Here is a 14,786-nt window from a genome sequence, read left to right as displayed (position 1 = left end):
ACTTTGTAATATGTCACGTGAAGATTCATCAGCCAGATGAAGTGTTTACTGACAATTGACAGTGATAGCGGACATCATCATCACTATTCCAACAATCCTCTCCACACAGACAAGCATAAACACACTCGATTATCACTAAATCAAATTTAACACACGTTTGTGATGACGCTAATTCAGTTTACAATAGGGTTCACTAGCTCAGTCAGCAGGTGGCGGTATCCTCGTACACTGGGGAGTAAACTGCCATTAAACGAACAGAAGAAGAAGAAAACCCCTGCACATGCGCGGTACGGATCGGGTAGACCCGATTTGTACGGTCCGACTTTGCACATGCGCAGTAAGGATCGGGAGTCCTGATCTGTCACTATCTTTTTACTTTTTTGTTTTTGTCTACATTATATTAAATGTTTCATTATCGGAAACATTTTAAGAGATACTTGTTATTCTTAACATCTTAACAGATACTCTGACCCGTAACTATCGTAAAACGGTTCGACCGGAAGTAGACACCTTTCGCGCATGCAGGGTACCGATCGGGTTTCCGGTACGGATCGGGTAGTGACACCCACGGTTAGCGCCCAGTTAGCTCCTAGCATTTCTCAGCAATTCTGCCTCCTTTTCGACTACCGGGACATTTAAACAATGGATAATCCGTATCCGCAACAAATTTTTGCTTTTCTCCTCAACAGAGAGCGTTCCCCGATTGAACAACAGCGCCGTAAAATAAGAAGAATGGTGCCTAATGACAGAGTTAATAATACAGACTTTATAATATGTCAAGTGAAGATTCAGCAGCCAGATGAAGTGTTTACTGGCAATTGACAGTGATAGCGGACATTATCATCACTTTTCCAACAATCCTCTCCACACAGACAAGCATAAACACACTCGATTATAACTAAATCAAATTTAACACACGTTTGTAATGACGCTAATTCAGAATGAATGGGTTCATTCGCTCAGTCAGCAGGTGGCGGTGTCCTCGTACACTGGGGCGTACACTGCCATTAAACGAACAGAAGAAGAAGAAAACCCCTGCACATGCGCGGTACGGATCGGGTAGACCCGATTTGTACGGTCCGACTTTGTACATGCGCAGTAAGGATCGGGAGTCCCGATCTGTCACTATCTTTTAATTTTTTTGTTTTTGTCTACATTATATTAAATGTTTCATTATCGGAAACATTTTAAGAGATACTTGTTATTCTTAAAATCTTAACAGATACTCTGACCTGTAACTATCGTAAAATGCTTCGACCGGAAGTAGACACCTTTCGCGCATGCGGGGTACCGATCGGGTTTCCGGTACGGATCGGGTAGTGACAGTCACCACCGATGCATGCTCGATAAAATGGGCGGAGCGAGAACACATCCGGGACTTTTTCGCGTTCTCGGCTTGATGCGTACTTTGAATTGGAACAGTACTTGGTCTCCGACTGATGACGTATCACGAGTACACGAGAACGCAAGTACGCACAAGTACGCATATTGAGAAAGGGCCACGGTGTTGGAAGCGGGACTGCCAGAACCATGCTTAAAATCAGCGCAAAAGGGCTGTATCGCGACTGATTGCGCCCAGAAGCCAAGAGACGGTACTTGGAAAAAATAGCGTGCATCGGTAATGTGGACCTGTATGAAATAAGGCAGTGGAGTGGAAACCCAGACAGCCTACCGCCGTTGTCCTATCCCGATATCTTCGCGTACCTTGCCTGTGGAGTCAGCGCATAGGGGAAATCATTTTCGTAATTATAAATCCCTGGAGGCGCACATCTGATTCACAAACGGTTGGGTGCAAGATTTGGCCGTTTTTAAGCCTCCACGTTGTGAGTACGTTGACCATATGACCAAGATACAGCCAGAGGTTGCACATAACATTGACTTCTCCTCAACACCTGCCCCAAAATTTGCTCTAGATGAACGGTTCACGATTGATGCCAGCTGTGCGTTGCCATGTAAATAGTTTGCATTTCATGTGTATGTACTTGCTAAGTACATGTGAACAGATCTTGAATAAAAAAATAAACATACTTTTTTCTGTTTTATTGAAACCACTTTACAGAAAGTACAATTATTTACAATGAACTGTACATGCAACACGAGCAAAGAGCAAATTTCATTTGGCCCTGGTTTGACAACCACACTGGGGCACATATTCACCAAAACACAGCACACCTTAGCAATCTTATCAAGCAGTGTTGTGTCTTCACCCTCACATGATGTGAGTAAACGGATTGGCATTGTAGTGTGTAGCATTTTGAACTTGTTACGCAAACTACCTATTACTCGCTCAACATGAATTCTCAGGTGGGCAATTGCTCTCGTTTGGGGCTGGCAGAGAACTTGATATCCACTCGTCTGACCGCTGCAATCCAAGCCTGACGTCTTTGTTTAGTATTATCGGATACATGAGATCCCTCCCGTTGCCTCCAGGAGGGGAAACAATGAAAAGAGATCCCATTTTCCAGCTTCTTTCCTTTCCCTATCGTGTGATCTACCGTTGCAACCGACAACACAGTACATACGAACCATAGCTGACGCTTCCATGTGCTTTGTCTGGCCTACTGTCATGGCGGGAGGGGGCGTGCCCCCCTCCCTCCATGACATCACGCGCCAAAGCCCTATATACAACAACGTCACGGTGACGTCACTCCTAACCAAAATAAACATAAAACAAAAGGTGGTTTTAATAATTTATACAACAAACAACATGAAAACAATGTATTGGGTTTTTTTTTTTACTTATTTGAAACATTTTTAGTCCCAAAACAGGATCATTTGCATTTTGGAATTATTTACAGGCATGTTACATTTTTTTTTAATCTACTAAAATTCATCTATTTATTGACAAGCCAGTGTAATATTTTGCCAGCAATACATCATTGTTTTCTTTTAGTCTGAAAAAGTTAAACAAATAAATAAATCCATAAAATGAATTAATAAAATGAAAATTTCATTTTGTTAAAATGGCCACCCTTCCCTTTATACAAAAAACTAATTTTGTACAGAGTTATAGTTTTGGTTTGTTCTTATTAGCATTTTTTTGTATTTATTATTTTATTTTGGTTTTTGGTTTCAATTCAGTTTAGTTCCAGTTAGTTTCCAGAGCTGATTTTTTATTTCAGTTTATTCTTTTATTATGTTTAGTTCAGTTTTTATTAGTTTTAGTGTTAGTTTTAGTCTTTATAATTATGTTACGGAGGGCATATGTCAGAGACAAGGAAGCAGGAAAATTAGTACAGGTATTAAAATAAAATTTTGAAAGCAGCTGACTCAATCAGCTCAGTAAATGGCCTGTATTTGTATAGCACTTTACACTTCATTCAGTCATCCACCCACTGGTGATGGCAAGCCACATTGTAGCCACAGCTGCCCACCACCACTAGACAACAGGTGAAGTGTCTTGCCCAAGGACACAACGACCGAGACCGTCGGAGCTGGGGCTCAAACTGGCAACCTTCTTTTTTTTTTTTTTTTTTTTTTTTTTTTTAAATGACATCAGAAACAGCAGTATGCGACATTACGTGATGGCAGAGCTTCAGTTCATCCTTTGTCTTTTTTTTTTTTTTTTTTTTATAATTTTTTTTTTTTTAATTTTTTATTTATTTATTTTTTTAATAAATAGGACAGGGGGAATGAATGAGAGAAAGAGGGGGAGAGAAAGAAAGAAAACAAACAAACAAAAAAAAAAAACAAAAAAAAAAACTCCTGGGTCACCTGTATGGAGAAAAAAACAAACAAACAAAAAAACAAACAAACAGAGGCGACAGCAAACAACAAAGAGCAACATAATAATAGAGAAAACAAAGCACCATCACAATAAACTAGCTAGTCATAGATATCAATAGTTACTAAATAATAAACGATATTGTGCCGCACGCAAGATAGACAGCGCACAGTGTGCTTTGAGGCAGCAGCCAAGAAAGCTTTAGTCCGCGTCTGTGAATACCCATGTGTACACCTGTGTGCATACCTGTGTGGATCAGCATGCTTGCATTCCAAAGGTTTCTCCATGTAATGATCTGCTAGGGAGTGTGGGGGGGCCACAGCCCCGTTCTCCAGGGTGTGAAGCGGGTATGGAGGAGATCAAAACTCCAGACATCCAGAGGCCCCCAGAACACAAGAGACCATGGAAGACCAACAGAGGGGCAGCCGCGCCACTGTTCCAGTAAGAGCTGAGGAGAGTCCCAGATGAGGGCTCGCCCAGCAGCCGCGGAGCAGAAGCCAGGGGGAGTTGCAGTGACGTGCCCGTGAGCTCCGCCGGCCCCCAGCTGTGCCTCAGTGACCGAGCCCCAGGCCGAGAGGCCGGGGGCACCCCATCTCCAAAGGGGCCCGAGCGAGCCCCAGGCCCCAGGCCCCGACAAGCGGCCGCCAAGGAGTGAGCCGGTGTGTACCCGGACGCCCACCCCCAGACACAAAGAACCACCAACACACCGACACCTGAGGGAGTCCGCCACCGGCAGGGGAAGTGGTGGTGGGTGGAGATAGGCCTCCATACCTTGGAGGGCCTGAGGTGTCCCCAGAGAGGTGGCGTCTGATACCCAACCTGACATATAGACACAGACATACAGGCACACACAGACACAAACATCCATTCCCACCCTCATGCTCTCATAGGCACTCACTCCACACTCAACCAACGTGGAGACAGACATAAAGAGACGCTGTACACACAATCACACTCCCCAAGCGTACTCTACAAACCGGGTCTAGGTACCCTTGCCCCTGGAGGGGGGAATTGCACCCAGACCCAGGTGGTGTTACCCTTTTCCCTGCGGTGGGGAGAGGCAGACCACCCCGACTCCGCAGCAGCAGGGAGGCCCCACACCCCAGACCGCAGTCGGACGGCCAACTCCTCCTACTAGCCCTCCCGCTCCAGCAGGCCGCAGAGAATGGGGGTGGGAGAAGACTCCAAACCTCCCTCCACCCGCTCAGAGACCGTCGGAGCTGGGGCTCAAACTGGCAACCTTCTGATTAGAAGACGAACTGCCAACTCTTGAGCCACGATCGCCCCAGAGATAGATATCAGTCTCAATAAACACTCATCCCAAATCAGGCAAATTGTTTTTTAGCTTTGTTTTTACCAAACTAACAAATACTAAAACTAAAGATATTTACTCAATATTTTTGTTTTATTTTAGTTAGTTTTTCCAGGTTCACAAAATCATTTAGTTTGTTGCCTGAAGGCCAAAAGATCACAAGCATACAGTACTGATCTTTGGCTTCATCCCTTGCGCACAGAGATTTCTCCAAATTTTCTCAATCTTTTGATTAAATTATGGTCTGTAGGAAATAAATTATTCAAAGTCCTCACAATTTCACATATTAGAAACATTTACTGCAGCTTGACGAACCCCAACGTCTGAGAAATTCTGCCTCTCTAAGATGCTCCTTTTATACCCAATCATGTCACTGATCAGTTGCCTGTGAATCAATCTGGTTAGAAAATGTTCATCCATCTGTTTGCTCTTAGTAATATTTACTTTCCCAACCTTTTGTTGCCCCACGCCCCTAATCTCAATGTTTTGCAGTATGTTGCTGCCACAGAATTCAAAATTTTATGTTTTCTATGTTCTATTAGGGAAATATGAGTGTTTTTCAGAATTGGGTTTGTAATTTGTAACAGACTACAACAGTACCTTCACTTGGCCCCCAGACCTCTCCATCACCTAATCCCCCAAAATATTCAGCAAACTCATTAAACTAATACACACAAATAATAATACCTTTGAGATCAAATTATAGCTTCTCACCCATCAGCAAAACAACTGCCTTCCGTGGTTAATACCAGTGAGGTGCCTCTCATTAGCAAGCTTCCTTGTTTCATCATGACTCTGTTAGGTAGCACTTCTTTGCCACTGAGGCACTGGGCCAATCTGAGGTGTTAAAACAAATATACTGTAATGATGCAACACAACACATAAGGACAGGTAAACATTTTTTTATGATTGCCTGTTTAAACAGTCAGAAAGTTTGGATGGTCTGTGCAGACTTTACATGTAATACCCGCTTCTAATCATACTGTGGAGAAAAACGTGCTTAGAATGCCTCACCAACCATAATCCTGCACAGTTGGTGTTTTTTTTTTCAGCACTGCAATAAATGTCATTGTTAGATTACAGTAAAACCTTAGCAGCTAGACTTGCCATCTGTTTACAGTGTGCCTACTGACATTTACAACAGTTTATTTTACTGCTCTGAATCGAATACAAGCTTTCCAGTATAATGACCTGTTTGGTTGCCATAATTTGTTGTTTTAGTGTTCCTGTTACACATCTTCACTGTGCCTCGCCTCCAGCTTCATGTCTTCCTTGAAACATGAAAAGGTAAAATCACTTTCAATGTTCCCCTTCCCTATGCACCACGTGGATATGGGATAATTCCTGTATGAAACCATTTCAAAATCATCCTGGAGGTTCATTCTAATTTGTGTTGTACAGTTATTTCATTTTTAACCTTAATTTATATTTTATTCCTTCCTAGTTAAATTTACCCTTTTTAATTTTTCATATTTATTTCCTATCTTATTCATAGCCTTTTCCTTTTTTGTTTTCTTTAGGTCACGAGCAGTTGTCCAAGCATTTCACTACATATCGTACTGTGTATGACTGTGTACGTGACAAATAAAATTTGAATTTGAATTTGAATTTGAAATGGATTTGAATTTAAATCCAATGTCATCCATTTCTACAGAAGTGGCAGTCATGGTGCTAACTACTGTGATAAATCTGTTGAAATTCAGTCTCTCAACATTTATTAGCCAGTATTAGATCATCAAACTTATTTTAATTATACACAAAGATAATCCAAGTAAATAAAAAATGCAGTTTTTAAATGACAGTTTCATTTATTAAGGGAAGACAGTTATCCAAATCTCCATGGCCGTGTGTGAAAAGTAATTGTCCTCTAAACCTAAAAATAGTTTGGGCCAACCTGGGCAGCAATAACTGTAATCAAGCATTTGTGATAACTGGCAATGAGTCTTTCACATAGCTGTGGAGGAATTTTGGTCCACTCTTCTTTGCAGAATTGTTGTAACTCAAACACATTGCAGGGTTTTCCAGCATGAACTGTCTATTTAAAGTCATGCCTCAGCATCTCAATCTGATTTTAGTTTTATGTCACATGCAACGGGACTCAAACACTCCAAAAAGTGATGAGACTAAGTGTCATCAGTCTACAGAATATTTTCCCAAAAGTCCTGGGGATCATCAAAAAATTTTTGTTTGTTTTTTGTCAGCAGTGTTTTTTTTCCTTGAACTCCTTAATGGATGTCATTTTTGTCCAGTCTCTTTCTAAACTCTGAGAGGCAACTGAGGCCTGTGGTTCTGTAGATTTTGTTCTGGGTTTTTTTTGTGGCCTCAGGGATGAGTTGTTTATGCACTATTGGAGTAATTTTCATGGGCCAGTCACTCCTGGGAAGCTTCACCACTGTTCCAAGTTTTCTACATTTCTGTTTAATTACTCTCACTGTAGTTCACCAGAGTCCCAAAGCTTTAGAAATGGCTTTGTAAACATTTCCAGAATTATAGATGTCAATGACTTAGTTTCTCAGCAGTATATTTAGATTGTGCCATGTTGCTTTTTGAGATCTGTTAGCCTAATTCACTTTGTCAGACAGGCTCTATTTAAGTGATTTCTTGATTAAGCAAGTTTGGCAGTTACCAGGCCTGAGTGGGACTAGTGAAATTGAAAAAAAGTGATCAGTAATAATTAGGGCTGTCAACGTTAACGTGTCATCACGATTAACATGATTAAAATTTTTAATGCATTCTGTGCTCCAGGCCAAAACCTGGAGCGCAGAATGGACAAACTTTGGACAAACTGCCCAAAATGCGTTGAAAGAAACATTTCAAGGATTTTGAGTTCCAGATACATTAATTGCATTAAAAAATGTAATTGCATTAATCGAGATGACTGATTAATCCGCGTTAATGCATTAACGTTGACAGCCCTAGTTATAATCATTTGTGTGTATTTAGTAGCTGCCAAAATTGCTGAACTTAATTCTGGATTATCTTTGTTTAATATAAAAAATTTTTTTAATATAAAATAATATAAATTTGTATGATGATCTGAAACTTCTAAGTCTGACAAATACACAAAACAACTAAAAAATCAAAAGAGGGCCAATCACAGATGTTATTTTTTTTATGCATAAATAGAAGATAAATATGGGGTTGTATTAAAGTCCCTGGCAATACTTGTTCTGCTGTACTTTATACAGTTTAGGCCAAAATTATTAGCCCTTGTGAAATTAGACAACACTCTTGATTTCAATATAAAAATGACCACTAACAACAAGTATTTGTTTTTATAGTGTATCTGTTTCCAAGATAACAATGTCCACTAAGTTTAATTAGGATATTTTATTGATACACCGAATTGAAACAAGAAAGGGCAAAAATGAGACATCCAAAATTATTATCCCTATGGCCAATAGTAGACAATACTGTACCCTTTCTGAACCACAACCAACAACAATCTCTGAGAGTAGGTCTTTACTAGGTTGGCACAGGTCTACTGAGGGATTTTGGTCCATTCCTCCATTGCAAATCTTTCTAGCTGGTCTAAATTGCATGGTTTCCGATCATGGACATTCACTTTGAGCACTTGCCACAAATTCTCAATAGGAGTGAGGTCTGGGCTCTGTGCGGGCCACTCCAGGATCTTGGTTTTGGTATCCTTGAGGAACTGTTGGACTAATTTCAATGTATGCTTTGGGTCATTGTCTTGTTCGAAGACCCAGCAATGACCTAAGCCTAGACTACGAGAAGATTTTTACATATCCCCCCTCAAAATGTCAACATAATTTTCTTTTTTCATGATGGCATCCACCTGAACAAGTCTCCCTGTGCCTGAGGCTTCAAAATAGCCCCAAACCATGTTTAACTGTGGGAACTGTGTTCCTAGGGTTGAAGGCCTGTCCCTTTATTCGCCAAACATAAGCAACATCCATGTGCCCAAACAGTTCCAGTTTAGTCTTATCAGACCAAAACACAGACTTCCAAAACTCATCTTTACCTTTCAAATGTTCACGAGCAAACCTCAGTCGGGCTGTGATGTGCTGCTATTTGAGTAAAGGGGTTCTTCTGGGACGATGGACCTGAAGCCCACCATGATGAAGAGCCCTCACAACTGGGTTCCTTGAAACATCAACTCCAGAAGAGGCCAGGTCAGCAACAATTGTCTTGACAGATGTCCAGGGTTCCTTGCTGGCATGTCTGACTATTTTCCTCTCCAGAGCTCTTGAAATCTTGCACTTATGGCCACGGTCAGGTATGTTTCTTACAGAATTTGTCTCCTTGTACTTTGCAATGATGCAACGTTTTTTGAAAGCAAACATTCACATGGGGCTAAACCACACCATTTTGTACTGTATTTAATATAAGGCAAACCGAAAAATGTATTTTCCACTGCAAAATGTACAAAAAGCTACTAAATAGCACTGGTGAATGTTTGATTATATCAAGTTTCATCAATGCTGCAAACATTGAGAAGAAGTTTAGGAAAATGTTCCATAATTCCTGGAGAGCTAATAATTTTGGCCTCAACTGTAAATGTTGCTTTAGTCTGTTGTTAAGTAGGTAACGTGATGACATCATACTACATGTACAAGCATATAGACATAGAAGTACAAAGGTGTTATAAGTGCATAAGAGTGACAAATGGATCATTTTGGCCAGTAGGTGGTTGCTTGGCAATATGTGATATAGATAAGAACCAACAGAGGCCTAAGATGTAACTGTGTGCCAGTTTTGGCTGCTGCGCTCTTGATTGTGTAGGAGGAGGTCTCAGACGGAAATTGTTTTCAGTCATTGCATGATTGTTGGAATAATATAGGATCTAAGCGTGCAGTCTCACACTGTTCTTCAGTGAGTAGTAACTTCAAATTACTAAAAACACCATCTGACATATAGCTGGATGAAAAGCCTGAGCCCACTCAGCCATCTTTACAGTAAATGAGAAGCTAGCCACTGGTCGGGTAATAAAATTCTGTCGAAGTCACCAATTACCACTCATTAGTTCAATCTGCTCAAAAAGACGTAGTAATAGTGGCTTCAGAAGCAATGATATCAATATTTGCTTTTATGTCCTGGCAAGCATGATAACAAGGGTACTTTGAAGTGCTTCTTATATCCTGTTCATAACTATGTGTTTTCAGATGGTTATGTGAAACACTAAAGGGCTTTAATGACCCATTGGTGTTTAAAACTAAACTTCTAAGACAATGATGAAGGTCCCTGTTAAACTTTTAGAGCATTTTTGCCTGGGGTACTTATAATGGCCTGTTAACCTACAGCTCATAACCAATTTAACTTTTAAAGCCTTTGTAAAGTACAGTTTATTTGAAAGTGTACTCAAAAGCTGAAAACTGTAACGACAAGAGCGAAAACGGTGGGGAAGAAAAATGAGGTTGAAGATGATGATGCTCAGTCAGGGGAGTTACATCACTCTTGTTGGGTCCCAGTAAAAAATTACAGGGTGGTGTTAGAAGAGGATAAAGGGGCAAGCTGGCAAATAGTTGAACCTCTTCCCTTTGACTGGATGCACATGCATGCACCGCTCCTCCCCGATGTGCGGCTCTGGAGGTCCTCCCCTCTGCTTCCCTAACCTCAACTCCTCCTGGCACCCACCTCAGAGAGCGCTCATCCCTACACCCTGCTGGCCTCCATCTTACTGCTCACTGTGGTGCTCAACCTGCTCGTTGTCATCCTCATCTCCCACTTCCAGCAGCTCCACACCTCGACCAACGACCTGCTCCTGTCCCTGGCCGTGTCCGACCTGCTGGTGGGGCTGCTGGTGATGCCCATCAAGGCCTGCACAAGATCAAGACTTGTTAGCTGCTGGGGAGGCTGATGTGTGCTCTCAGTCCTTATTTGTCTTACTACCTTATCTCTGTCTCGTTGGGCAGCATGGCTCTCATAGCTGTAGATCACTATATAGCCATCTGTGACCTGTGACTCATTTTTTATCCGTAGGCACAAAAATGCTCAAGGTGCTGCTTATTTCTACAAGAGCAAAGAAAAAATGACTTCTCTACATGACAAATAATACAAATACAATACCAAAATAATAAACAAAAGCCCCAATTTGTGTTTTACTGTAACAGACCTATGTGCCGTTGCATATGAATGCATTTCACGGTGTTCATATTATTCTGTTCCTATAGCCAGTGCATCATCAATGATGATGAATACGCCCAAACAACCTGCTGGACTCCTTTTCCTTTGTGCATAATGCAGCTAAAATGAATTAAACTAAAATCTAAGTTCAAAATTCCTGCTGTAAAACAGAATAAGTCACTATATTAGTACAAGTTTGCCTGCTGGTATATGGCAAACTTTTCACCACAGTCCAGGGAAAAAGCTACTGCTTTCTCTCGGGACATGAAATGGTCCTTACTCTGTTAACACCCTGGTGAAGAAAGCCCATCAAGACTACTGCATCAGTGGATTGAAAGACTTTAAACTTCCGCTTTTGTTTGAGGGAATTCAGGAACTTCTACACTTGCTCTATAGAGAGGATTCTTAGTGGGAGTACCGAACTGCACCTGATCTGACCTCTTGGCTCCTAGGAGGGTGGCCCACTCAGCCGAGAGGAACATCAAGTCCAACGTTCCGGATCTGCAGCACATTCAGTGCCATGAAAAAGTTTTTGCCCCCTTCCTGAGTTCTTATTTTTTTTACATATTTGTCTCACTTACATGTTTCAGATAATCAAAGATCTATATCAAGTCTGTTAGAGCAGATATGTCCATCTCTAGCTTTGAGCACAGCAGACCCATCTGCAGTTAAAACATTGCAAGAGGCAGCCAATCAGAAGAAGACCAGTCGCTTTAAAGACATAGTGACCCTAAAGAGAGGGGAGCTAAAACATCTTGGGCTGAAGAGCAGCACCAAGCCCCAGCATGATACAATGAGGTATTTTTTAACCATGAACTATGCAAAGCTACTCTAGAATTATCATGCAAAGGTACTGTAAAATCAACATCAGAGCTCCAATTACAGTTTTGGAGCATTCCAATGTTTTTCATTTTTTCATATATATCAGTATGAACCCAATGGGTCAAATTCCAAGTTGTGAAAGGTTTATACAATACAGTGCAGTTCTGAAACTTTTTTCAAAGATCAACTAAAATAAATCCCTGCTGAATTCATACAAAGGAAGGAGGAGAGGTAATGAAGTTTAAGACAAGGAGTTTCATCATTTAGGGATTTTTTTAAAAACAGAGAGAAAAATGGTGGGGGTGTGTTTGAAGAAGATAAATGAAGACTCTCAAGCACAGTTGTAGGTCTTCCCTTTCTCCCCGATGGACGGCACTGGGGGTCCTCCCCTCTGCTTCCCTAACCTCAACTCCTCCAGCAGGCTGCTGCTGCGACCCACCTCCCAGACCATTCTTCTCTACACTCTGCTGGCCTCAGTCTCACTGCTCACTGTGGTGCTCAACCTGCTCGTGGTTGTCTCCATCTCCCACTTCCAGCAGCTCCACACCCCGACCAACGACCTGCTCCTGTCCCTGGCCGTGTCCGACCTGCTGGTGGGGTTGCTGGTGATGCCCATCGAGGGCCTGCGCTACATCAAGATGTGTTGGCTGCTGGGGAGGCTGATGTGTGCTCTCAGTCCTCATTTGTCTTACTGTCTCCTCTCTGTCTCTCTGGGCAGCATGGTGCTCATATCTGTAGATTGTTATATAGCCATCTGTGACCCTCTGCTCTATTCCTCAAAGATCACAGTGAACAGAGTGAAGCTTTCAGTCTGTGTCTGCTGGGCCTGTTCTCTTCTCTACAATGGCTGCATTCTCATGGAGCACATAGGGTGGCCAGACAGGTTCAGCTCCTGTCATGGGGAGTGTGTGGTGTTCATCAGCCGAACTTCAGGAACAGTAAATCTCTTTTTCTCATTTCTCGGCCCCTGTGGCGTAATGTTTATTCTGTACATGAGGGTGTTTGTGGTTGCTGTTTCTCAGGTGCGTGCCATTCAGTCACAGGTGGCTGTGAGAGCAGCTCCAGCTGCTAAAAAATCAGAGTTGAAGGCAGCCAGGACACTCGGGATTGTGATAGTTGTTTTTCTAATGTGCTCCTGCCCTTATTATTATCCTTCCTTTGCAGGTGACGACACCTCTACGAGCTTGCCTTATTACACCTTGCTGTTTTGGATTGTGCTGACAAACTCAGGTGTCAACCCTGTGATTTATGTACTGTTCTACTTCTGGTTTAGGAGAGCTATAAGACTCATTGTCACCCTCAGAATACTGCAGCCTCACTCCAGAGAGGTCAAGATCCTGTAGGCAGCACTGAAACAAACCAGTCATTAGTCTTTTCTTAAAAAAAAAACCCTTTCTGCTGCTCCACAGAGATCCTTCACAGTGACCTCACGATCAAACACAGACTGTTGGGGAAATAATACACATGCAAATACTAAGCTACAAAACATTCAAATGACTATAAGCTATAGAAGTCCATCTTGATGAAGATGACTTTTTCTGCATTTTGTCACTACCAGAATACTCACATTTACACAAAATATAACCACAAGTTGTACAAAAATATCACATAAATGAAGTCACATGCTGTATATGCAATAATACTAAATGCTAGATTACTGTGATGCAATATGATAAATGCATGCATGATTAAACAGGCTTATCAGCGGACCTTTACTATGTGTGTTTTACCCTCTGCCTTTGCTAATGCTGATTAATTATTGTCACTGTTATTCAGCATTTCACTGGAGCTTTTATGTACTTGTCCTTCCAGCTGTGTTTTTAAACAATAACTGATCTGCAGTGGTCTTTGTCTCTGCCACTTTTCATTTAAATAACCGTGAAAACAAACTGTGAAATACACCGTCCCCTCAAGAAATGGAAAAAAAAAGCGACACTATAGTTCGTTTATACAACATCACACATTCAAATTGCTACCTGCAGATTTGCAACAAAGGAAACCACTCCCTGGTGTCTGTGTGAAGCAGGTCTGTGAAACTCAGCAGCTCGACAGTGGCTCAAAAATACAGACAACTCTAAACTGAAGTAATAGAGAATTCCCGTCTGTGTGCCTAACTAATACGAGGCACTCTATCCCCCGTGAAAGAGAAGATAAGAATTTAATACAACAATGTTTGGTGTATGAATCAGGGGAGAGAAAAAAATTCAAATGTTGGATTTAATGGATAAATCAAGGCAAATACCATTTCAGCAAATATCAGTCCAGACCTGTGACTGAGTTATTTTTTTCATATGTAGGCACAAAAATCCTCAAGGTGCTGCTTATTTTTACAAGAGCAAAGAAATTTGACTTCTCTACATAACAGATAATACAGATACAATTCCTAAATAATAAACAAAAGCCCCAGTTTGTGTTTTACTGTATGTAGTATGTGCTGTTGCATATGAATTAGTGCTGTCAAAATTAACGCAAATTAATCTGCCATCACGGTCAACACGATTCAAATTTTTAACGCAATTAACGCATCTCGAGTGCAAAATGACTCAAAATCGCTGCAATGTTTTTTCAACGCATTTCGGGCAGTTTGTCCAAGTACAGTTACATGCGCAAATGGGCAGTTGATCTGGTAGTGATGGGCAGCTGATCCACTCAACTCAATATGGAAAATGATAAATGGGGCGACCGTGGCTCAGGGGGTTGGGAAGCGCATCTGTAACCGGAAGGTTGCCGGTTCGATCCCCGGCCTCTCTGTCCTGGTCGTTGTGTGCTTGGGCAAGACACTTTACCCTACCGCCTACTGGTGTTGGCCAGAGGGGCCGATGGCGCGATATGGCACCCTCG

At 41.7% G+C, this 14,786-nt stretch overlaps 1 protein-coding gene across 1 annotated transcript; it reads left to right on the top strand.

Annotated features, from left to right (window-relative positions):
• The first annotated feature begins 12,252 nt into the window (after positions 1–12,252).
• LOC120724559 (trace amine-associated receptor 13c-like) lies at positions 12,253–14,130 on the top strand. Its single transcript, XM_040016812.1, has one exon. It carries the CDS (start codon positions 12,311–12,313, stop codon positions 13,286–13,288), a length of 978 nt encoding a protein of 325 aa, XP_039872746.1. The 5' UTR covers positions 12,253–12,310; the 3' UTR covers positions 13,289–14,130.
• The last annotated feature ends 656 nt before the right edge of the window (positions 14,131–14,786 follow it).

The sequence above is a fragment of the Simochromis diagramma genome, unplaced genomic scaffold (assembly GCF_900408965.1).
Source record: "Simochromis diagramma unplaced genomic scaffold, fSimDia1.1 OVJJ01000695.1, whole genome shotgun sequence".
Taxonomy (NCBI): domain Eukaryota; kingdom Metazoa; phylum Chordata; class Actinopteri; order Cichliformes; family Cichlidae; genus Simochromis; species Simochromis diagramma.
Note: the sequence above shows the minus strand (reverse complement) of the source record. Positions and strands in the feature narration are given on the sequence as shown.

Bases quoted from the DNA above. Each gene is read 5' to 3' on its own strand.
- LOC120724559 (XM_040016812.1), top strand. From the start codon at position 12,311: ATGGACGGCACTGGGGGTCCTCCCCTCTGCTTCCCTAACCTCAACTCC.